The 26,486-nt window shown below is 46.2% G+C and overlaps 1 protein-coding gene across 1 annotated transcript in view; it reads right to left on the reverse strand.

Annotated features, from left to right (window-relative positions):
• Nucleotides 1–26,486, reverse strand: part of LOC146835039 (cytochrome P450 4B1-like) — a 393,192-nt gene that overhangs the window by 267,079 nt on the left and 99,627 nt on the right. Inside the window, exon 2 of the mRNA XM_085602700.1 lies at nt 11,152–11,296. Coding sequence (XP_085458826.1) covers nt 11,152–11,296 — 145 coding nt within the window. The remainder of the gene's footprint in view (nt 1–11,151; nt 11,297–26,486) is intronic.

The following is a 26,486-nucleotide window of genomic DNA, read 5'->3' on the forward strand; positions in this document are numbered from 1 at the left end:
TGACAGGGCCTGCTTCTAGCATTGGGGAATGTAGAGAAAGGCTACTGAACAGTATTTCCTATGTGCAGAGTAGTGGAAGTATAGTATTTGATATCAATAAGTTCATAATGGCAAATCCTCTCCGGTAGTGTGAGTGGATCCGACATTACATATGTGGAAATGCCACAATAGGAAAATGGGCATTACAATGCTCGTGTCCCCTTGTGCCCGTCGGCCTGTCTCCAATTCACATCTGGGCGCTGGAGGGGGCACAGCTACATCTGTGCATTCCTGATTGATGGCCATGATAGAGGGGCTCAAGGGAAACTGCAGTTCTCCAACTGAGGGGCTTTTCCGGGATGATTTCGTAGGGGTGGAATTAGCACCTGCATTCCAAAGGGGCAGAGTCGTAGCCCCTCTAAAGATAGTGATCAAATTCAATCAATGCGTTATTGGGGAATGTCGTGTTGGATCAATACCTCTGAGTAAGGCACATATGTTCATGCCGTTCTGCAGCTAATAGGAAAGTTCAACAATTGCATATAAGTGTAAAGTGTATATACAATGAGTATCTCATGCTCATTTCAGTGTGTGCATAATACAAAGATCAGCGTTTTATACATACGGTGTGGAGACCTTTGTGGCGTATGTAGTGTGTTGCAAGGGTAGTGGTGTGCCAATACTTTACACTTGCGGTACAAAAAGGGGGTGGTGATGGACGGAGCATCAGAACCAATCAGAGTGTTTGATTGGTTCTGATGCTCCGTCTATCACCACCCCCTTTTGTACCGCTTTGTTCGCCATAAGTTGGCAGGGTATGCTCAGACGTGAGTCCCTTGCTCACTTTGCCACTGGATTCAAGCAAGCCTGGCTGAAGATGGCTGAAATGCCAGAAACCAGTCCTAGGAAGCTTGTTTCCGGTCCAGGGAAGGCATGGCTTGGCAGTTCGGGCTGGACTGTTCCCATGAGGCACAGGGTCAGACTGATTTGAATATGGCCATGTCTGAACTGGGGTGGCAGGGTGGGCTAAAGAACGGTGATGGATCAAACCCAGATCTGTTGACTGGGTGTGAGTGTTTAATTGGTTCTGATGCTCCGTTCATCACCACCCCCTTTTGTACCGCTTTGTTCGCCATAAGTTGGCAGGGTATGCTCAGACGTGAGTCCCTTGCTCACTTTGCCACTGGATTCAAGCAAGCCTGGCTGAAGACGGCTGAAATGCCAGAAACCGGTCCTAGGAAGCTTGTTTCTGGTCCAGGGAAGGCATGGCTTGGCAGTTCGGACTGGACTGTTCCCATGAGGCACAGGGTCAGACTGATTTGCATATGGCCATGTCTGAACTGGGGTGGCAGAGTGGGCTAAAGAACGGTGATGGATCAAACCCAGATCTGTTGACTGGGTGTGAGTGTTTGATTGGTTCTGATGCGCCGTCCATCACCACCCCCTTTTGTACCGCTTTGTTCGCCATAAGTTGGCAGGGTATGCTCAGACGTGAGTCCCTTGCTCACTTTGCCACTGGATTCAAGCAAGCCTGGCTGAAGACGGTTGAAATGCCAGAAACGGTCCTAGGAAGCTTGTTTCCGGTCCAGGGAAGGCATGGCTTGGCAGTTCGGGCTGGACTGTTCCCATGAGGCACAGGGTCAGACTGATTTGCATATGGCCATGTCTGAACTGGGGTGGCAGAGTGGGCTAAAGAACGGTGATGGATCAAACCCAGATCTGTTGACTGGGTGTGAGTGTTTGATTGGTTCTGATGCGCCGTCCATCACCACCCCCTTTTGTACCGCTTTGTTCGCCATAAGTTGGCAGGGTATGCTCAGACGTGAGTCCCTTGCTCACTTTGCCACTGGATTCAAGCAAGCCTGGCTGAAGACGGTTGAAATGCCAGAAACGGTCCTAGGAAGCTTGTTTCCGGTCCAGGGAAGGCATGGCTTGGCAGTTCGGGCTGGACTGTTCCCATGAGGCACAGGGTCAGACTGATTTGCATATGGCCATGTCTGAACTGGGGTGGCAGAGTGGGCTTAAGAACGGTGATGGATCAAACCCAGATCTGCTGACTGGGTGTGAGTGTTTGATTGGTTCTGATGCTCCGTCCATCACCATCCCCTTTTGTACCGCTTAATACTTTACACTTGGGCCCTGAAGATAAGCATGACTGCTTAGTGCCAATCTACCAAGGGTGAGCACAAGTTATCAGACACGTGTATCGTACTCATCTTCTGTACAGCGGTGGATTCGATGCATACCAGCCAAGTGGAAACCGCTGGGTCGAACAGGCATGATAATCTTAGGAAAAAAGCTTTATTTTGCCAAATTGGAGTATAAATATAAAATCGTTAGAAAGGTTAGTTCCCAGCATATACACCACCGAATTGCCAAACCCTGCTTGTCTAGTTTGTATTTTGCTCTTTTCAAAGAAAGGTTGATGACAAGTTAACTTAAAAACAGGGCTCTAGCAATTCGGCATTAGTTTTAAATAGGTCAAAATGGTAAACATCCAAAACAGGGTTCATAGTCTAGACAATCCTCCTACCCTTTACTTCCAAGTAGCTCCATTTGAGATTAGGCTAGCCCACAAACAGGTGGTTTGCTGCCAGTTGTGGGATCTTCTTGCACTTTCAGAGCCCTCACAAAGCTCCTCTATATAGCTCTGAAAATGATTAGGGGCATATTTACAAGAGGTTTGTGCAACGAGGGTCTTTTTCGATGCTACGGTGGCGCAAGCCTCTTAGTCATATCTATAAGGCAATGCTAAGCCAGTCTGCATGGCTTTGCATTGGCTCACAGATAAGGAGTAAGACAAAGCAGCACCAGTCGTGCCTTGCCTTACTCTGCGTCAAGGAGGCATTTCATGGGCATTGCAGTGGGTTTTCCCACATCAGACTCATGGATTTTGGCGTTACCCCAGACTTAATCACATAAACCTGGGGCAGCGCCAAAACCTTATGCCTTCACCAGAAGAGGTGTAACGAGGCGAAATATTGTAATTTCTCCTCATTTGTTCCACTTTCCGTTTGTGCTGAAATCAGCAGCACACACAGAAAGAGGAAAACTCCTCTCAGGATTGCTTTTGTGCAGGGAGGCGCCCCAGAAATATATATACTGGGCCATCGTGGAACATAACCCTTAAATATTCAGTCTCCATGTGTATGTTCAAAGGCTGAAAGCTGAGAAGGTCACTTAGTAAGCTTTCCATTTAGTTAATGTTTAGTCTGTACCCAGGCACTCTGCCATTTTATTTCATGAACCTAATAAAAAAATAACAGAATCAGGAACAGAGCTAAACACATTTATGTAATGTAAGTAAACAGTAATGTAATGTGTTGGACTTGGCCCTTTTTGGCTTAAGTTCCCTACATTTTTTGCCTTCCCCGACCTTTTTTCCTGACATGGTGTTTCCAACTTAGATGCTTTGGGCACTTTGCCACTGCTGATCAGTGTCAAAGTGCAAGTGCTCCCTAAAGTGTAATGGTAATTGGTTGTTCGTAATTGGAATGTTTGTCTTACTAGTAAAGTCCCTAGTAAAGTGCACTATGTGTGCCAGGGCTGGTAATACAAATGCTACTAGTGGGCCTGCAGCACTAATTGTGCCATCCACATAAGTAGCCCTGAAAAGGGATCTCAGGCCTGCCACTGCAGTACCTGTGCGCAGATTGTTAAACTGTCTTATTGTCCTGACAAGTGCACCCACTTGCCAGGCCTTACCCTTCCCTTTTTATGCACATCAGACAACCCTATGGTAGGCCCAAGGTACCCCCCTGGGCAGGGTGCAGTGTATGTGAAAGGTAGGACATGTACTGAGGTGTGTGCCATGTCCTGACAGAGAAACTCTCCATTTTGTTTTTCACTGTTGCAAGGCCATCATGCCCATAGGACAGAATGTGTAATATGTGTCCAGCCTATCTTCTCATAGGTTTAAGATGGAGAGATGAAGTTTAGTGTGCCTGAACTCACAATGTAATAACACATCTTTTTGTGAAGGTGATTTTTGAATTGTGTGTTAGAAACCATGCTTTTAGAAGTGGCTGGCTTTTTTGTTCTAACACTTCTGTGTGTCTCTGCCTGGTTGTGGATTGACGGTCTGGATTTGAATGTGATAGGATCTGGGGAATGTCTTGATCCAGGGGAGGAGTAGATGACAGCCATGGCTGACCTGCATCTGGAGTGTAGGGGGGAGGAGTAGCCCCCTGGAGGTGAAGACGCCTGGGCTGCAGCCATAAAACAATGGCTCCATCTCCTGCTGAGTGATTGAGGACCCAGACCCCCACTGTCAAAGGGAGAAGGTGTCACTGGCAAGGAGACACCCAGAACTGGTTTGGACAGGGGTCAGTGTCCCCTGAACAACACTGAAAAGGATTGAAACTACTTTGCGGTCAAGAGGAACCTCTGCCAAGAAAGAAGAGCTGAAGGGAAGGACTGACCCTTGCTCTGTGTTCTGGGGCTGGGCTGCAGTTCGCTGATTTAACTAAGAAGAGGCTAAGGGACTTTGCGGTGTGCTGTGTCGCCCTACTTGAAAGGACTATGCTGTGTCCCGAAGTAACGTGTCTCCAAAGGCCCGAGGAGAGCTGGCTCCCTGTTGTGGAAACTCAGGAACATAAAAGTTTCCAAGTGTGTCTCAGCAACGCTGTGTGCATGTGCTTCGTGCAGTCGGAGACATTCGTAAGAACTGCCCCATGATCATGAGCACCCGGAGTCCAAGTGAGTCTCAGCGACGCTGTGTGTGTGTGCCCTGTTGCAGCCTGAGACCTTCGTTGAATTGCTTCGTGACGGTGTCCCAGAGCAGTCGTGTTCTCTGCTTCGATCGACAGTGACCAGAAGTGCTGCGATCGTCATTGCCATCGGCCCGGACCTGTATCCCCAGAGGAGCTGTGAGAAGTCACTGCCACTGGCCCGAGCCTGCCTTTGCCAAGGAGAGACCTCGAACCATCACCGTCGGGGGTCCGGGTTCCACTGCCCAAGATCAACGAAGTCGCACTGGAGGCCAAAGCCGGAGGAGGAGAGGAGAGTGAGATCACACCACCCAGGTAACGTTCCGCGAGAGTGTGTGTGTCGCTGCCTGGGGCAGGGTGCGGGCTATGGGAGAAACTCTCGTCCTTTCCCATCTTTCCAGCGCAAGCCTCCGCTCGAGTCCATATTGCGGCCCGTACGTGCAGAAGAGTAGCATTACCGGGGCCGTAGTGAGGAACCGCATTTTATTTTTCATCATAACAGTGTTGGGGGCATGTTTTAGCAGTAGCTGACTGCGAGTCAGTAAGAGTGGCATAGAGACCGTTCAGAGCAGCTCGATCGGTGCCGAAATACATTATTTTTGCATTACGAACGGCCCGATTGTTGCATTACGAAGTGCCTTATTTTTGCATTACGGACTGCCTGATTGTTGCATTACGAATTGCATAGCATTGCATTAGGATTGCATTAGATCATCGAGAATGGCTCATTAATACTGGCCTAATACCCAGCAAGCTGAAACATTACAAATCTGCATATGTTGGATGTTTATCGTTTGGTCTCATCGTATCTTTTCTTTATAAACATATAATTGTTTTTATGAGACTCGTGTGGTGTCCATTTGTGGTGTTATCACTGTTGTTACTGTGAGCGTGGTTGCAAATACTTTACACATTTGCCCTGGAGAAAATCCTGGCTGCTCGTGCCAAGCTACCGAGGAGGTTAGCAGGTGCTATCTGAGAAGGTGCCCTTCCTTTCCCTGACTTCAAAGCAAGGGTCCCTATTTGGACAAAGGTACCTACCTCAGCCAAATAGAGACCACCAGTTCTAACATAATGTAACATAACTGAAAAGACAGTGCTAGATCGTAAAGGGAGATTTACAAGGTTCAGATTTCAGTCATTTGCTAAAAGTGCTCTATACAAAGCAAGAGGGTGGTGCGTGACTCGATTAGGGGCAGGGAGAGTTGCTGCTATTCTACATGCACATGTTTCTTAAGTTGCCTTCTTTTCTACATGTTGACTTTTGACACACATTTGCGTGACTGTTCTGGATATGGTTCTTAGAAACCACATTTGCCAAAATTTCAAATTCATAGGCGCGCTATCACGACATCATGAATGGATACAATGGATACAGTTCACTGAGCAAATGTTTGTTGATCGTCCGTTAAGTGACATAGCTATCATAAGAGGATAAACAATTACAGTGTGGCTGAGATCTCAGCACAGTAGCATGGATCTGTTTATTATATATACATGAGCATTTTTGTGTTCTAATGAGGAGCACTCTGCTGTCACTGCGAGGTAGCTGTTTGTTGGAATTCCAGCCCAGCTGTTCGTTTCCCTCTGCGAGGAGGAGATGTCTAACTTGTGACCAATATGTGCCTCTGAAGACACTTACCCTCAGATAATAGGAGTCAGATCATCCAGTAGAGGTTTTTGGCAGATCACCTGCCCTAGGCAACTTGGTTAGGGAGCGCACAGTAGGCGTAAACTATACACAGTACTTATATGCTAGCATATATACTCTGCTTTAGAACAATTGTTGAATTGTTTATCCTTTAGACTGTTCTTGTGATGCTAATAACTTATCTATTTCTGTGTATTCATCATTGCAGCACACATTATACAAGAATCTCAATGCTGCAATAAATATTGAACCTCTTCATTGTGTACTTCTTGTATACTTCTTTGGGTATGCACGAGTGACTGACTGCTTGGTGGTCAGGTTTGTCATGTTCTGAAGATGCACCATCCATTTGTTACCTTTGTAGGTGTAGGGTTACTTATGGTTGAACCGTGAGCTGGCAGGACTATAGACCATCATATCCTGAAGGTGTGCATAGAGTCAGTCTGGCACTATCCCAATGTTTGGTGTCCAACAGATGCACAGTCCCTACTGGTAAGCAGAAGCCTTCCGACAAGGTCATGTGAAAGTGGCATTCATCACCATGTGCACCTCTCAATGCATAAAGGATCCCACCCTTGCACTTTGAGATAGACATAGCATGCATGACTTCTTAACACCCCCCACAAATAGAGAAGGGATACCAACATTTTGAAACATTCCCACTTGTCCTAGTGGAACACCTTCCCCAAATAAAGACACACCTTTGGAAAGTTTGTGCTTTGCATGAGCAAAGTCCAGAAGTATAACCAATAAACTGTTGTGCTGAACTGTTTCAGGAGATAAACTATTATTACAAAACCAAGATTGCAGCGCAGGAAGGAACATTAGCCAACTGGAAAGATATTAATGTACAGATTCCTTTCGACATTCACTTCAAAAATTGAACAGAAAACCTCAAAGCGGACATTATTTACTATATTTACATTAGATATAGTTATTTTCAGTCATCACAATTTTAAATAAGTTGAGTTACATAGGGCAATCCACTTCATTGAAGGTCTTGTAAAAGTTAAGTGGTAGCCCATACGTTTAGTTCTCTGTCAAATTACAGACAGCCTTTGTTATAGACAGAATAAATGACCTCAAGGTTCTTCTGAGAGCTTGAGGAGGAGAAAAAAGACAAACTGCTAAAACTTTCAGCTGTGTGTGGTAGATATGGGGCAATAGTACCCCCTAGGCAAACTGGATGTATGAAAAATTAAAGTCTGTAAAGATAGCTGCATAGAACATCTAGAGAGGCTGCCATTTCCTGTACATAACAAAGTAGTGCTGGGTTCTGTAAGAGAACTTGATTTCTTCGAACTGCTGATTACGTCTAACATTATTAAGCATTAACTTTTAATAATAATTTCTATTTCTCATGCTTTAACTAGTTGCCCTGAACATCAAGATGCTACAGCAATCCCATAAGGCATAGCCCACCTCACCACAAACCATCCAAAAGGATGCCCTACACTTTAACTTGTGCAGCAGAACCTTGGCTTCCCACCATCTACTACCAAATATAAGGTGCTGTTCCATGTTAAGAGCCATAGGTATCAAGAATTGAACCCCAAACAGTGCTTTTCTGTTACTGCATTTACTTTCTGGGGCAGTCTATCTCCTCCTTGATGGAAAACAGTGTTTGACCTTTTTATTTTCAGAAATGTCCTAGTGCTGTCTTTATCTATTTTCACTATAACATTAGTGATACTTGTGTGCTTGTGTTCTTTGTTTTAATAATCTCAAATTAAAATGTATGTGGGTGAGAAAGTGGATTAGTTCAGGGGATGGATGATACTCTGCCCCAAGTAATAATGTCACCATGCTTGTTAGTAACAGTCAATAATTCAGTAATTTAAATTGGAGATCAACACTTGGTAGCTATGGCAGAGAGCAGGCAATTTTAGCCTAAAAAAGTGCTAAGCGTTTATATGTACCAAAAAAGTTAAAAGGGTGAAAACACCACCCACTCTAATTTTTTTTAAATAGAGAATATTTTAATGAACAAAATGACACCAAAATAACAAACATCCAATAAGGAGAACCAGACATTTCAAATTATAAATATTTGAAAACAATAGCACCAAAAAGCATTGAACGCCAACCATGGTCCTCTGAATGCGCTTGATTGGTACCTAGGTATGAGTAAAGGCAGACCAACAGATTAGATACAAAGACCAGATTAGTCCCAGTCGGAATTTTACCTTCTAAATTAATTTCTGAAATGAAAGTCAAAAAACCTCAGTGGGGCAAGGCAGGAAGCTGTGGCCTAGCTGGATTCCACGAGGCCAAAGAGACGTTGGACAAAGCCCTGGTTAGGCTGTTGAGTTTTGGCGGGTAATCTTAAAGTGGGAGAAATTCAAAATTTGAGGCCAAGAATGGTCCCTTACCTGCCAGATTCTTTTGGCCGGAAGGATTTCTACCTTCAGACTTAGTCACTTTTCTGGAGCTCGGATTCTTCCAGTGGGGCAAGGCTGAAAGCTGTGGGCGACCAGGGCTCCATGATACCTTCTCTGAGATGCCCCTCTGAAATGGATTTGCAGCTGCAGAAAATCTGAGTGGAGGAAACCTCAATCTTTGGCCCAGCGCAAAAGCACTTTCGCGGTTTGTTCTGGTCTTCGGTTGGGTTCTCCAGGAAAAAAGTCTTGAAAAAGTTTCTGTCTAGGTTTTGAGGTGAGGCAGGAGGAGTACACTCAAACACCAGCTAAGTATTCCAGGACTTCAGTAACAGCACTTTGGTGGTTATACATCATTCCAACAGAAGCCACCAGCAGGGTCCGGAGCAGATTCAGTTGCAACTAGTCTGCTGGGCTTTGAGAAAAGTAGGCTCCTTGCAGCTTTTTTGTACCTATAGCATAACAGAAGGTCAGCCAAGTGAACCTTAGAGTCAACTTCTTAGTCATGGGTACAAGTGGGAGCAGGTCCAGCCCTGAAGTGTTCTCCTCGCAGGTCACAACAGCAGGTGCAGTCCTTTTTCTGTCTTCCACAGGTCCAGTAGTGTTCTGAAGAGGGTGCACAGGGGTGGCACATTCATGGCTGGCACTAGCTTGTGGGAGAGAGGGACTCCTGGCCCCACCCTGGCCAATAGAGAAAAAGTTCCCAATGGTAAACCTACCCACCTTTGCAGCTGTTCCTGTGTGCCCTATTGTAAATAATCCCAGAGTGCCCCCCTCTGCGTAAATCAAACATGGCAGAACTCTTCCTCCCTTGTGCAAAGCACCTGTGCCCACCCTAGAAGTGTGGCCAGAGAAATTAGCAAACAGTGTCCTATGGTCACTCAAATCTGGTTCTAGGGGCAGCTCCTCTCCCACTAGGATTAGTGTCTGACTGGCTAGAAGGATAATAGAAGGGTCAGGCGCAGGTGTGACCCTAGGTGTGAGATCCATTTCCCTGTGACAGGGCAGGCCCTATGAAGATAATTAAGCTCCTAGGCACTGCCCAGATGTTCATCTTGCCAGAGAAAGAGGGCGGCTCCCACACCCAAGCCCTTTGCCTCGGCTCTGGAAGCCATTTCACACCTCATCAATGTACTCTAAACGTCATGCAAATGGGGTTCAAGAGGCTTTAGGCAAGTAAAAGGTAACTTTTTAAAGTACATTTTAAAAGATGTTTGTTACATATCCAACATTACCAAGGATGTAGTTTCTAATAAATATCTTAAAAAGTCCAGGAACAAACTTTTTATCTGGTTACTAGGTGGAGATAACATTATTACATTTTAATAATAACTACCAATGCTTTCCAATTTAACAGCAAATCCTACTACAATAAAAATAGCTGTGTATGCCTCTCAATATAAAGGACAGTCTTAACATTATACTTTTATATGACCCACTTTTTGATAGGTCCAATTTGCAGTTTAAACCTGCACAGCCCTGTTACTGACGGCAAGCCTGCAGTCATGTTTGGCGTTGACGTTTTAGGGGTGCCCCAATATGCTCTGTAGTCCACTTGACGTTTAGCTTACAGACCCTGGGTACATTTTGTACCATATACCAGGGACTTAAAAGTATGTTAATTATGGCAATTAGGTGTATACCCAGTCTGCATGTTTTTAGGGGTCAGAGCACATACAACACAGAAAACCAGCAGAAATACCTGGCAGAACATGGGGGTGATCAACCAAAAACGGACATTTTCCTACAATATGCATTCATTTAGTTTTAACTTTATCTGTATATTGCTGCTTTTGTTTGAATGGTAGAATGCTCCCTTGTTCCTTTGGATATATTCGTACTAATCTACGCTGCAATTCTTTTATCCATTTCAGAAGGATAAAATGATGTCATCACACAGAGTTACACATATGACTTGTAGGTTTGACACACATTTACATCATAAGACCATCAGCTCACTAAGCTATTTAGTCAGCGGCACACTGATTGCATAATTCTGTCCACCTATTTGGAAACTCTGTAAACTTAGTTTGATGGTCCCAGATGGCCTACAAGTTGGGCGCTGATCACCTGGGTGACCACCAAACAGACCTTAGAGCTAATTGGGCCCCCGGTGTCAGAGGCCAATCCTTGAGTAACTAGATTATTCTTTGACTTCGGTAGTGGCCTCTACAGGTCAGGGACTTGATTAGCAATGTCAAAACAGTGAATGGTATCTCACATTGTCACAGCTCAGCTTGTGAATAATGCACATGCATGGGATAAAATAGTATGCCTTGGTACAAGGTCTCTGAAATCTCCTCTGGTACTTCTGAATTCACAAGCTCATTTCCCAAACGTCTGAAATACAGTTTTCTGGGTGGATGCCGATTGTCTAGATACAACTTGCAAACAATAACAATGTATTCATAAGAAGTAAAATATACAGGCTTACCTCCTCTGCCAAGCATTGTCTTAGCATATTCAGGATGGACAATGACTAAAAAGGTTGAGAATCCTCCAAACCATACTGGATAGGCGTATTGGTATTTCTCTGTCCATGCAACAAGGACGTCCAAATCTGTTCCATCACGACGAAACTAGGAAAGAGAATGAACCCAGCTGTAAGAAATAGTGTGTGGCTGGGATGTAATCCTGGTGTGTTTATTGCTAGTGCATAGATCTTCTGAACTTGAGAAAAGCGTCATGATCCTTCCATCCAATAAACAATGTGTTACTTATCTAAAGATTTATCCAGGTAAGTCGCAATATTATGTAGGCGTCTTAAGATGGAGCAATCATACAAGACCCAGGTTTGTGTACTGTGCACATTAAATACAGGGTGCAATCTGTAGGTGGCAGCAAAATTAACCTGTGCTGTTCCAATCCAGCTTCAAATATATTTAGTATTTTCACGGGGTGCCTGGAAACATTTGCCCATATTAGCAAAAAGAATCTTAGCAATCAATACATTTTTTCCAGAACGTTTGATGAAAAATTGTTAAATAAAAGTAATCCATTATACTGTCCCTTAATGGCATCTTCTTAACTGTTGACAAGACAAAAATGCAGATCAGTAGAAAACAATTCTACCAAACTTGAGCCTCCCCTGTTTGAGTTTTGGGTTTTTAGATAGTGGACACATGGATGTTTAGCAATTGGCGGTTTTCTAATAACCCACTCAGATTTCAAATTTCTACACCACATACGTGTAAAATACTATCCCAAAGCTAGACATGAAGACCAAGTCCTCTGGTTTCTATACATCTTTTGTGCGAATCCATACAATGTTTTTGGAATATCCACAAAGAAAACTTGAGACATCTAACAATTTGACTCACAAGTTGGAAATTAAACTAGAGAGTTTCGTCTAGAATCCCAAATATAAAGCAGGTTATACAACACATTAGTCAGTCAAACTGAGTACCAGGTAACACAAATATGGTGGTATCATAACGTCTGCTTCAGCCATGGAGGAGGTAAGGTAGGCACAACTGATTCCGATATAAGACTGCAGAAATGCCCAACAAGATGTAAACTTCCCTTACGTCATCCCCAAAAATGGTTACATTAGTCTGGAGGAGTCACAAACGTACTTTGAATATCTAATGGCATTCTTATTTCTACATTCTGTTTTATCCGTATGGTGGATTTCTCCTTATTCTCCACCCCTAACTAATACGCTGCCCGCACTTGTTCTGCATATGGGATCCACACTTGGGTCTATTCTTTGCAAACATAAATTTCTCCTCTTAAATTTGGCCTTGGTCATTTTCATGCACATTTAGGGATGTGGGGAAGAATAATTATACATGCTACACAATGCGTACATTTATGTGTGAGAGTCCCATAGGAGATTTTTGTAATGTGGGCACACTAGCGATGTTGTTTGAAGAACCTGCCATTTGTTCACTGAAGGTCACTGCCCTGGGAACATGGCATTGCAACTAGCCAAGCCCAGTACCCAAAAGGGTACCCGACAAAGAGCTACTGGACTACTGTTAATGCAGTGTGCCTAAAGTCCAAGTCTGGTGCAGGTTGGCTGCTGGGTAGTGGTGCATGCCATGCTCCTGACTACACACAGGACATTAACCATATGAAGTTGCATACATATACCGGGCTCGATGTGAGGTTTAGGAGGAGTGGTGCAGTCTTCTGGCTGAGCAAAGATCCCTATATCTTTACTAGCTCTTAGCATGGGCATGTTATATTCTCAGCCCCTAAAACGTCCTGTGGGGTGTGATAAGGCATCAGTTCATCTGCACACACTCAGTGGTAGTGTACAATAATGCTTTCTACCTCGGGTGGTTTTGTGTACATTTTACACTTGTGATATTAAGTGGGCAGATAATCCTGCAAAATGTTAGGTTTGTTTGGTGCATGGTGGATAGTTTTTAGGTCTCGCCTGATCCAGCGCTTGCGCTGATCTGGCCGAGACATTTTGTATACAGGCTTTTCAAAGTGCTGCCGTGGCCTAAAGCTACAGTGCACGTGAACGTGCACGCGCGCAGCGCCATGTGTCTTTCCTCCGTAGCGATCGTAATCACGATCACATTCACTTTCGCGGCCGCGCTAATGATTTAATTATGGCTCTGGTGTATTTCTATTTTGATGCATATCTCTATCTTACAGATAGGTAGCTGGAGGGGTTAAACATGCATTTGTCGAATAAAAGTGCTTTTTGTAGAAGAGATTCTGATGCCACTTATACCTGCCTAAACCTTTTAATTGCATGGTTATGTCGAAAACAAACTGTTCTTTAAGTTTTTTCGTGTGTACGTTGTGTCTTCTCTTTCTATAATTTTGCCCACATCATTTTCAGATTTACGTTTATAATTGGGACCCTACAAGCAAATCCGATCTGAGTGCCCTGACTCACCATCCACTTTACCGGCCGGGCAGACCCGAAGTGAAGCCCTGTCCCTTCTCCTGCTTCTCGAGTGCACCTCTCGAAAAAATCAACCGTCTATGAACTTAGCCAGAACTTTTGAACTTATACTGACGCCGTTCATGTAACAGTCTGCATTGTACTAAGGTCGACCGAAGCCCGTGGGGTGCAGGGGAGCTAGAATCGCAGCATAAAAAAACTCTTCAAAGTCTAACTTGCTGAGTAACAAAACAAGCGGCTATGACTTTCTATGGCGTATTTGCATCGAAAGCAATCCCCTCAACTATGGTAGAAGAGATTCTGATGCCACTTATACCTGCCTAAACCTTTTAATTGCATGGTTATAGCGAAAACAAACTGTTCTTTAAGTTTTTTCATGTGTACGTTGTGTCTTCTCTTTCTATAATTTTGCCCACATCATTTTCGGATTTACGTTTATAATTGGGACCCTACAAGCAAATCCGATCTGAGTGCCCTGACTCACCATCCACTTTATCCACTGCTGCACGCCTCACACTGCTGCACGCCGCACACTGCTGCATGCCGCTGCACGCCACACACTGTTGCATGCTGCTGCATGCCATACACTGCTGCACGCCACACACTGCTGCATGCCACACAATTCTACACTCCGCACACTGCTGCACGCCGCACACTGCTGCACGCCGCACACTGCTGCACGCCACACACTGCTGCACGCCACACACTGCTGCATGCCACACACTGCTGCATGCCACACACTGCTGCATGCCACACACTGCTGCACGCCGCACAATGCTACACGCAACACTGCTGCACGCCACACACTGCTGCACGCCACACACTGCTGCACGCCACACACTGCTGCACACTGCTGCATTACTCACTGCTGCATGCTGCACGACACTGCTGCACGCAGCACACTGCTGCATGCCGCACACTGCTGCACGCCACACACCGCTGCACGCCGCTGCACGCCACAGTGCTGCATGCCTCACACTGCTACACGAAACACTGCTTCACGCCACACACTGCTGCACACCGCACACTGCTGCACGCCGCACACTGCTGCACACCGCACACTGCTGCACGCCGCACTCTACCGCACGCCACACACTGCTGCGCACACTGCTGCATTACACACTGCTGCACGCCCCACACTGCTGCACACCCCACACTGCTGCATGCCGCACACTGCTGCACGCCACACACTGCTGCACGCCACACACTGCTGCACGGCACACACTGCTGCACGCCGCACACTGCTGCATGCCACACACTGCTGAACACTGCTGCATTACTCACTGCTGCATACTGCATGACACTGCTGCACGCAGCACACTGCTGCACGCCGCTGCACGCCACACAGTGCTGCATGCCTCACACTGCTACACGAAACACTGCTGCACGCCGCACACTGCTGCACACCGCACACTGCTGCATGCCGCACACTGCTGCACTCCATACACTGCTTTTATGCGAGTTTATGCTACTGACATTGTAAATGACAATGACTTTTATTTGTTTTAAAACCAAAACATAAATAAAAGGCATTGTAATTTTACAATGCCAATAGCTCAAACTCTTATAAATGCGAGACCTATTGCATTGCAAATGCTTGTTTTAGGTTGAGCCTAGCGTAGTGCGCATGTACTGCTCTATGGGAGGCTTCTTGTAACTACTCCGAGTAGGTCTGACTCCTCCCACACATAGGATTGGCTTTTGCGTGTGTCTTTAACTAATGAAAGCATGCAAATGGCTAAAGGCGTCTGCATGTCCCACCTTTTTAGGTCTCGCCTTGCTATCGCGTAAGCGATCGCAAAGCGAGACTATAGGGGCTTTTAAAAGTGCTCCCAAAAAAGCGGATTACATTGCTAGCACGCGCACAATCACGCGCTTGGTGCCGCCATGCACTTCACTTTTTGGGAGCACTTCAAAGGGTTTGCTCCCCCACCCCAAGCGCGCGCGCGCCACGCTCCGCCGGGCTTGTCTTTTTTTTTTTTTTAACTTAAAGCGCGAGGCGCGCGTGCGGCCAATGCTTGTTTTTACATTCATTGTTCAGAACTGGATCCGTTTTATTTGTCAGTAAAATTCAGGACAAGAATATGAGCACACGTTTCATTGTACGTTTTGAATTACTAAAGGGTCCCAGACCGTAAGAGACCCAGCCAACTTCAAGCCCTGCGTATACCAGTTCCCTCCCTCCCCACAACTGTTTTTGAACGCTGGCTGTCGACTGTGCATTTTCAGCCAAATCATTTGAAAACCGCTGTAAAGTCCACCCGTCACTCATATTCAACCAACGTGTTTTTTCTGGGTGAGTTAAGGGTGGGTAGTAAATCACTTCTCTCCTTGACGTCCGTAATCAGATCACACGCGTCTCCTCCCTGGCCGCCACGATCGGCAGCGTGGACCCTTTAAACTGCGGTCCTAAGGAAATGCTGACTGCAGTGGGCGGGGCTTGGTGGTAATGGGGAAAGTCATGTGAACAAAGCAGAAGACACCAAAACAAAGTTCGACTTGCCGTTCGTTCTCCTGATACAGGCGGGTAGGGCTTGCTGCTCCGCGGGCGGGTGTGCAGTTACAGGTAAGGCGTAGGCGGGAGGGCAGTGGGGGGGCTTTAACAGGGATATTGTTTAATGCCTAGGTCTTCTGCCTAAATGTAAATTAAAAATACAAAAAGACAGACCTACGTCCAAAGCAGCCATGCGCACAGAGGGTTCCCATATTTCTTAAAGTTAAGGCCCACGGGTGTCTGGAGTGAAAGTGTTAAAATACGTGTTTTGTTCCCACGTTTGGGACATGCATTTATTTGTGAGGTAGCCAGCCCCCTGGCAAAATATAATCATGACAACTGTTTAAATCGTGACTTTCGCATGACTTGTTCATGCACTGTGTGTGTAACATTGTTTTGTTTATGTAAGAATTAGAATAATATGTCCGCCATCTCGTCCTCATACGGCGGGTGTCACGCTCTTTTCTGTAACCGACAACCTCCTGGAACGCAATGCGCGTCCACAGAATTCCATGAGGTCACCTTTGCGAACCTGCAGCATCCTTTTGTCACTGACTTTAATGGGATCCCCCTCTGAAGCATATGGTCTCGCTCTCGTTCAAGAGCCATTTGATTGACAGGTATGGACATGACATACCTGATAACAAGGGTTTGTGGGGGCAGAGTCCACAGCTGGGATCACTGCACTTGCTGAGGTGGAGAGAAGTGACCTCTGCAGGCTTCTGTAATTGGCTGAAAGTAAGCCGCTGGTGACTGGTCAAAGGTGTGAGATGAGTCCTCGGTGAGTGAGATCGCGTACCCTAGGTTGGGGATATATGATTCCTCCTGACACGAGGATACCTTGATGATAGTTTAAGGTTTTATTACAAAAAAAATCACACACACAAATGGGTTAATTCTGGGAGCTTTATTCTTGATTCACTTCAGATGGGGCTTAGTTAAAACTCCATAAGGCTAAATTATGTTTTTTACAGAGAATATTCAGAGTTAAGCAAGACCAGCAAATCCAGAGATTTAAGACTAAGTCCAATTTTAATATTAACTATGTAATTTAGAGTTGGGGCTAGTAGAAAATGTGCAGACATACACACAGATCCATGTCCCATGTTTTTATAGTGTAACTGCCCTATTAAGTGTGTCCTAGAATGAGGGACATGCTATTGGTGGAGACACCTCCTGCTGTTCCAACAGTGAGGATCGCTCCAGACAGTGGAACAGCCCCCACGTTAGTGTGACTGAACTGGCTCATTTTTTTAAAGATCTCCATTTAAATGGTAGCTGTTTTTCAAGAAAATTAGCGTCTCGAGCATGCTGGGACCGGTGTGAACAGCCCTGGCGAAGCATGTACAAGTGACCAATTCACCAGCATGGAAGCCTGCATGGTCCCTCCGACGTCCCTGCCATATTGAGCCACTTATCACTGCATTGCGACTCCTGTCCTTCCAATGGGACACGGGTTGACATGCTGGAACATGGGAAAGTGAACACTGATGATGTAGCGCTTAAAATGTTAAAAATTGTAGGGGTGCATCATATTCATCGTTAGTTGGCACCCGCATATAATCAAATGTGAATTTAGGTATTTTGTGTGCAATGTATTAAGAATTGTATAACCTATATCGATTTAAATAGAAGTGTTAGCTATGTACAAGCATATTGTGAATGTATTAGAGAAATGCATAAGAGCTTGGTATATAAACTCCAGGCGATGTTAAAATGTGTAGCCTAGAATACGTGATTGTAGACTGATTAGCTTAAACATACATGAAAAGAAAGACGTAAATGTCAATAGCCTGATTTAGGCATGTTTGTGTAACCGAAGTAGTGGCCAGAATTCACATATATCGTTGAGGCGAAAGGCCTGGTATTTTCTTATGTTAGCCGAGGGCAATAGGCCAAGAGGATTTATTCTAGTAGAGGTTTTAGGCTGTAGTAAATTGCAAGGTTAAAAGATGTGAAGTATGTCTACATTCCATGATCTCACTCCAGGTGCAAGGACAGTTGCTCGTTAGTAGAGAAGTTCTTTGTTCACGAATTGACTTATGTAGCTAAAGCCAGACATGGGAGTGCATTGGAATGCGCCAATCGTAACTCCTAGTGTGGATGGTGTCTGGGACTCAAGGCCAAGCGGATGGACGATGGAACTGGACAGCGCTCGATGGAAATTTACTGAAAGACGACCCGGCTGAAGAGGAGGTGCAAAAGGGCGTGGTCTGGGACTTGGGGTTCTGTATTAGGGAAAGCGCCCTGAGGGTGGAGAGCAGAACAGAGCAGCCCAGAGCGGAGAAGAGTTAGGCGAGGAGCTAGAAGGGGAAATCTTAGATAAAGCTCTCTAAGTGAAGACTTCTTAGGAAGTTTCACTCTGACACCTTTTCTCGATTTTGAGGGTCTCAAGGGATTGCTAAGTAGGGATGTCATCTAGTACAGAGTAGGAACAGAGATGGTATGGTCCAGTGTCCCTAATATCGACATTGGCTTGTTAGTTTTCTACCTCATGCTGTTAGAAATTGTGCTTTTAGTTATTTTTAGTCGTATGCGGATTCTTCGTAGAGTAGCATTTGTGTAAGTGCCTATGTATTTGTTGTGCCTCGTATTGAGGAGTTTGTATCTTCAAATCTTTATGCTGATAATAAAAGCCAGAGAGCCAAGAGATTAAGTCTCGAGTCCTTGATTATGACAAATTGCGGATAGCATTCTTCGATAATTGTGTTTATTCCCTCCACGCTATTGGGCAAGTAAAAAGTTCCATCCGACCAGAGTGGGTTCTAGTAGGTAATTGACGGATACTAAAATGGGCCGGAGCAGTTGGTAGCAGAGACGGATGGTTACTTCCGATAGCGAGGGACGATTAGATTAGATAAGGATAAGTGATCCTTGAGGCCCATAGACGATAGGTGATGGTGAATCATCAGATGGTGAGCGGGAGACGACGGCGGCAGACGAGCATCGACGACGAGTAGCAGTACAGCAGGAAGCAGCAGTTCCAGGAGTGAGTATGAACAAATCGAGATGTTGTAGATTGCGATGTTGATTCGTTGTGTGATGTCTTGCGGAGTTGATGTGTATGTTGAGTGATTGTGAGATCAGGCTGTGAGCGCGCGCAGCCCGGGAGTTGTGGTGTAGTAGACACCTGAGATAGATTTTGTTGACCACCCAAAGGAGATCGTGAGGTACCATCGATCACCTGGACCGAGATAGGGGGAGCGAATGTGTGTGTGTATGGCAACTTAACGCTGGTCGTGGGTTGTTGTGTGTGGATCGGAGTGTTAGTAACCTATCAGAGGCGATCTGTCTGCCCGGACGGGGACAGACGGTTGCCAGCCGAGGTCAACAATTTCGAGAGACTGTGGACGTACAGTCAGAGGCTGTGGACGGACAGCCAGAGAAGTAACTTAATTGGTTACTTCAGCGTATGAATGGGACGAGTGTAGGTGTGAGACGTGGTGAGAAAAGGGAACTGCTGCGAACGGAGGAAGGTGACGTCAGAGAGTGTCGCGCTGTGATAGGCCGGTTGGTGTGAGTCGCGCTGTTATTGGAGGATTAAAGAGCAGGAAGTAACTAGAGCGCGAGATCGAATTTGTTTGTCATGAAGTGGTTTAAAGTTTTACGAGAATTGTGTAGAGGCGACAAGCATGTGGTTACTCGAGAGGGAGAAGAAGCCCCTCCCGAGGATACCCCAGCACATTACATGGCAAAGAATGTGGGGTTACATACCATAGTTTGGATCGAGAATTGGCACAAGATTACGCAAGGTGAAGGGGAACTAGCTTTCCCGAGGTATGGCTCATTTAGACTAGCGGTGCTGTACCAGCTGAAGTCGGTGATGGGGTCCTTAAGACCCTTGCCAAGACCAACACAGTTTGAAGCACTACATGCGTGGATTAGAGCCGCGCATGACAAAGAAAAGGGAAGGAGTCAGGAAAGGATGAGAAAATCGATCAGGGCATTCCAAGATGCCAGGTGGGATGCAGCGGAGAAAAGATGGAGAGTGCAGGCAATTGAGGAAGAGAAACTGTATCCCTTACTGATAGACTCGACGGGGATAAGGCATGTGAAAGCACAGGATGAAGAAAGTGATTCTGATGACGGAGTATTGGAAAGATTGTTGGAGGAGAGGCCACCTCCTTACAATCCAGAGGAAGCAGATGACAGGTGGGGTGAGAGAGGGGAAACTAGAAGGGTAACGATTCAACCCGAGACTCGAGTGGAAGGGTTGGTTTCGTTTGGAACAGAGAGCCCACGGAGTCAGTCGGAGGCTAGTGGGAGGATTGAGAGAGAGATGAGGTTACCGGATGCATTGAGGGTACCGGTCACCATTGGACCGATTGTGTCGATCTATAGTCCGGAATCGGAGGAAAGGGAGAGGTCCGAACAGGTAGCAGAAAGAACGAGAAGGGAAAGAGAGGAAAGTGGGTTGGAGGGCGCAATGGTCCGACCTCCCAGCCCTGTACAATGGAGTACACCATTGGTAGCGGTGTCGGATACCTCTAGGGGCGGAGAGGAACAGAGATCGGTGAGGCCGAGAAATCTGATGGAATCGAGATCAGATTTAAGGTCATGGGTACTGTCAGAGAGGCATTTGAACCCAAATGCGGTCCAATCGGAGAGAGATCGGGATAACTTTAGGAGTTATTCTGCTCCTATAGAAGCACCAGAAGAGAGGAAAGAGAAGGAGCCGGAATGTGAATATGACGAGAGACATGGAGCAAGTTGCCAGGTGTTGAGAGGAGCCTTGAAAGCAGGGATGATAGACATAGTAAGGCTCAAGACAGAGGTAGATGAAATAATATATGGAAGTCTACCTCTCGAGAGAATAGTATCCTACAATCCGGATGAGCTGTTCTTTGTAGCGAAGGATGTGACTCGTAAAGCACGAATTGCACATGAGAAATTAAGGGGATTGGCGAAAGAATATGATGTGGATTTATCCAAGACTAGGGCGTTGCAAAGAAGTCATAGGATGCACTATACTGAGCGGGAGTTGGAGGGGAAAAGGGTTGTTGGGTTAAGGTCGCATGCCTGAGAACTGATTCTAGCCATGCGACCATGGCTGACGCTTGATAAATGGGAGGAGAAATGGTCTAAGAAAAAGACCTCTAAGGGAGCAGAAGGAGGAGCTCCGGGTGAAGGGTTGCTACTGGCAAAAACCTTCCCGTTGAGGGAAGTCGCAAATGGAGGATATGTGCATGTACCATGGAGCAGGGGAGATTTGGCATCATTTACGAACGATTTTCCCAGGCTCAGGGAGAAGCCTGCAGAATGGTACAAGCCGGTTGAGCGCTTTGTTAAGATTTCGAAGGTATTATGGATCGACCTGAATACCTTATTTGATATTGTGGTTCCAGGAGATCTGTGGAACACATGCAAGGTTGCTGTTGATTGGCCGGACTATGAGCCTGATAGGAACACGATTACGAATGGTCCGTCGCCAGCGGTGATGAGGCTGTATGCTAAAGTAATTACCTGGTTGAAATCGAAGGTTTCACCCCAAGACATTGATTGGGTGAAAATAGACAGGACAGTGCAGGAACCAAAGGAGACAGTACATGAGTTTTATGAGAGACTCTTGAAGGCTTTTAAGCAGTACAGTGGTCTAGACGAGTTGGAAACGAATGATATGGGACAGTTTGTTTCTAAGTTTGTGTTGGGTTTGAAGCCCGAGGTTAATCTCATGATACAGCAGCATTTGATCTGTTGGCAGAAAAAGCCTGTGGATGAAATCTTACGGTACGCCAGGTACTGCACGGATGAAATTGAGTCAAAACACAAGAAGATGAAAGATAATTTGTTGCTTATACAGATGCAGGCTGCTCAGGGACCGCCGAATGGGGGTCCAGTGGTAAGGAGACAGGGAAATTATCAGGTAGGAAATCAGAACGTGCAGGGTCAGGGAAGGCCAAGGCCTATAGACCCTAGGACAGGCATGGATGTAGCGATACTGAAAAAGACGACTGCCTGTCACCAGTGTCACCAGGTGGGACACTGGAGACGCGAGTGTCCCCTGAACCCCTACAACCAGCAACAGATAGAGGGAGGAATAGCTCAGGTCCCTGGGGCGCAACAGGTACAGACGGTGACTACACCGAGAATGATGCAAGGGGGGACCAGCATTTCGCAAGTGCAGGTTCCACAGCCACCCAGGATACAGAACATACAGTAGGGAGCTCGAACTTATTTGCAGATGCCCATGTTTGAAGTAAGCGAGGAGAAGGATACAGATTTCCTGGCCCGGTTGAGTTCAGGCCGAGACGATGACTGCATACTTAGGGCCATCTTAGAAGTAGATCAGAGAGGACCCTTTGTGGAAGCGGAGCTTGACGGACACCCTACTACCTTTTTGGTTGATACGGGGGCTACTAGGTCGACTATAAAATCGGCAGTAGTTCCGGGGGTAGCCCTTTCTGGGGAAAGTATGCAGGTCGTTGGGGTGGCGAATAAGAGGCTAGTTAGCCCTTTGACAGAACCGATTCCAGTCAGGATAGGAAATTTTAGAGACCGACACCAGTTCGTGGTGTGCGATTCTAGTCCCGTTTGTTTGTTGGGGAGAGTCTTATTGTGTAAGCTCAATTGCACAATCTACTGTACCCCGAAAGGAGTAGAGGTACAGACAAGGGACGATGACGCGACCTTTAAGGTTGCAAATCAGCGGGTGTGCGTGGAAATGTACCCAGCTTTGACGGTGGAGGAGCTTCCACATGATTTGAGGGAGTCAGTATCGGCTGACGTGTGGGACCTTAGTGGAGAGGAAATTGGTTTAGTCAGGGGAGTGGAACCAGTGAGGATACAGATCAAGCCAAACGTGGAATTACCGAGGACCCCTCAGTATAAATTATCCCCTGAGACGATTGCAGGGATTAAACCTGTGATCGAGTCTATGATTAAGCAGGGAATACTGGTGGAAATCATGGGTAGTCCATGTAATTCGCCTATAATGGGATTGCAGAAGCCAAGTGGGAAGTTCCGGATCGTACAAGATTTGCGAAAAATAAACGACATAGTTGTTCCATGTTGTCCAGTGGTACCGAATCCATCTGTGATACTGTTCCAGATCCCATGTGAAGCTGAATGGTTCACAGTGATTGACTTGTGTCAAGCATTTTTTTCGATTCCCCTACATGAAGAGAGCAGAGTTCTTTTTGCATTTAGATTAGAAAATCGTGTATTAACATGGTGTCGTATTCCACAGGGGTATACGGAGAGCCCATCGATTTTTAATCAACTGTTGAAGAAAAATCTTGAAAGTCTTGTGTTGCCACAAAACTCTGTTTTAGTGCAATACATTGATGATCTGCTTGTTGCGTCAGAAACAGAAGATGCTTGCAGGACTGATACGATTGCGTTGTTGAATTTCCTGGGAGAAAATGGTCACAAGGTGTCCCCAAACAAGCTGCAATACTGTTTACCTGAGGTACAGTATTTGGGGCACAGAATTAAGAAGGGTAAAAGGAAGGTGTCTCCAGATCGCATTGATGCGATTCTGAGAATGCAGTTCCCTTGACGCAGAGGGAAGTTAGAATGTTTTTGGGAATGGTGGGCTATTGCCGCCAGTGGATCCCAAACTTTTCCTTTGAAGCGAAGCCTTTACAGCGGCTGACACGAAAGGACGTAAGTGATCCGGTACCATGGGACGACGATTGTTTGAAATCATTTCTGAGTCTGAGAGAAGCCTTATGTAGCGCTCCTGCGTTGGGAATGCCGGATTACAACAAGGCATTTGCATTGTTCTGCTGCGAAAGAGAAGGTTGCGCATTAGCAGTGTTAACACAGAACCATGGAGGTGTCCGTAGACCAGTTGCCTATTTTTCAGCTACTTTAGATCCAGTAGCTTCTGCGTTGCCCGGATGTCTCAGATCCGTTGCGGCAACAGGTGTCAGCATCGAAAGATGTGAGAGCATTGTAATGGGTCATCCTCTTACTGTACATGTGCCACATTCTGTTGAGCTGTTGATGACTAGGACTAAAACACAGCACCTCACGAATAATAGGCTGACTCGTTATGAGCAAGTTATTCTTGCAGCCGATAATGTGATATTGAAGAGATGTGCTGTTTTAAATCCTGCTACATTGTTACCTGTCCCAAATGTAGATGATGATGGAGATTGTGAGGACCACGATTGTCTCGATGTGACTGAACTGTGCACCAAACCGAGACCTGACATTGTTGATGAACCGCTCCCAGTTTCAGATGAGATTTTCTTTGTGGACGGTTCATGCTTAAGAGACAGTGTCGGTCGATTGAGAGCAGCGTTTGCTGTATGCACCATCACGGGGGTGGTTGAGGCCGCTTGTTTAGAAGGAGTACACTCCACGCAGGTGGCTGAGCTTATTGCTCTGACTCGTGCCTGTTTGGCTGCTGATAAGGTCCGTGTAACGATTTACACGGACAGCCAGTATGGGTTTGGTGTGGTTCATGACTTCGGACAACTATGGTCCCAGAGAGGGTTTATGACGTCTTCAGGTTCACCCATAAGAAATGGTGACTATGTGCGAAAATTGCTTGAAGCATTGCAGGGTCCTGATGAAATTGCTGTTGTTAAATGTGCTGCACACACGAAGGGAAATGACTTTGTTTCATTGGGTAACAACTATGCCGACGAAGTAGCCCGGTTTTGTGCAGAGCAGGGATGTAATTTCACGGAGACTCATATTGAGGAAACTGAGGAGAAAACGGTGTATGATCAAATGTTAGCAATGGCAGACACATTGGAGGAACTGAAGCAGCTTCAGGAAGGGGTCAAGGATCAGGAGCGAGACAGTTGGATACGAGCTGGGTGCGAGAAAGGAGATGTGGATGTATGGGTTTAGAATGATGGACGAGCGGAATGTTTATTGAATCCAATGGCGAGGATGATACATGGTGCTGTACATCTTGGTAGAGACGCAATGATGAGAGTGTTTCGTCAGACTTGGTACAACCCGAAGTTTCGGGCGGTGGCTGAAACCGTGTGCCAGAGGTGTGTCACTTGTCAACAGATGAATGTAGGAAAGAGGACAGCTGTGACGTTGAGTCACATAGGGAGGTCAGGTGGACCTTTCAATAGGATGCAGCTGGATTTCGTTGAAATGCCGAAGTGTAATGGGTTGAGGTACATATTAGTGATAGTATGTGTCTTTTCCAGGTAGGTGGAGGCATACCCTACACGCAGATGTGACACACTCACGGTAGCAAAACTATTATTGAGAGAACTCATTCCAAGGTACGGGTTCCCGACGTCCTTTGAATCGGACAGAGGAACTCATTTCCACAGTGAAGTCATGAAGTTGCTTTGTGCTGCCTTAAATATAGATCAGAGATTACATTGTAGCTATAGACCCGAAGCTTCAGGGATAGTGGAGCAGGTGAATGGAACTCTGAAGGCTCGGATGGCGAAAGTGTGTTCGTCAACGTCTCTGAAATGGCCCGACGCATTACCTTTGGTCCTCATGAGCCTCCGAAGTGTGCCTGATAGAAGGACTGGATTGTCACCACATGAAATCCTCATGGGGAGGGCGATGCGTTTGCCTGCAATACCTGCCACTGCTCTGATAAATATCACTGATGATATGATTTTGGACTATTGTAAAGGCCTTGCTGACGTGGTCCGTTCTGTGTCTCAGCAGGTGCAGACAGCAACGGTTCCAGCTGCGAGTGACCTGTGCCACGACCTATGTCCAGGCGATTGGGTCCTAGTCCGCAAGCACGTGAGGAAGAGTTGCTTGGATGCTAGGTGGCGAGGCCCGTTTCAAGTGATCCTCATCACGAACACAGCAGTCAAGTGTGGAGGGTTACCGAACTGGGTACATGCTTCCCATACCCGTAGAGTTCCAGCACCCTTAGAAGATACAGCCCCTCTCGAGAACGAAAACTCAGCAGAGCCTACAGAACCACCTGAGAGGGCCAGTCAAGCTGTAAGGGTTGCTGAAGCAGCTGATGGTGCACTGAATCAAACTGAAGGAGAACGAGAGAGAAGCACAGAACCAGAAACAGGAGAAGAAATAAGAGGTGCAGTGGGCAGTACAGAGTCGAGTTCTGCCGAGGAGGAAGAGACCAGTGCACAGGATATTGAGGGGAAGACCGGAGGTGCCACAGAAGCAGAGAGGGTTTGGCCCGCAAGACAGAAACGGGTAAATCTCAGATTGGCGCCAAGCACAGATCTTGCACCAGTTTCGGAAGAGCCAGAAGAAGAATCAAGCGACGAGGAGCATCCTCAAGGTACTCTGAGAAGGTCAAAGAGAACTAGAGTGCCAAGTCGGAAGTACGCCTCACCAGAGTGGGCATATCCAGTGACTGATGCCAGGTTTACCGAGCACGGGAAGATTGAGGTCGATGACATTGGTCAACAGTGTTCCGCTCCAGAGAGTGGAGGTGTTGCTGAAAGTTCCGGGATTAGAGATCGAAGGAGTCCTGACTATCCACGTTCCGAGTCCA

Source organism: Triturus cristatus, chromosome 4_2, assembly GCF_964204655.1.
Source record: "Triturus cristatus chromosome 4_2, aTriCri1.1, whole genome shotgun sequence".
In the NCBI taxonomy this organism is placed as follows: domain Eukaryota; kingdom Metazoa; phylum Chordata; class Amphibia; order Caudata; family Salamandridae; genus Triturus; species Triturus cristatus.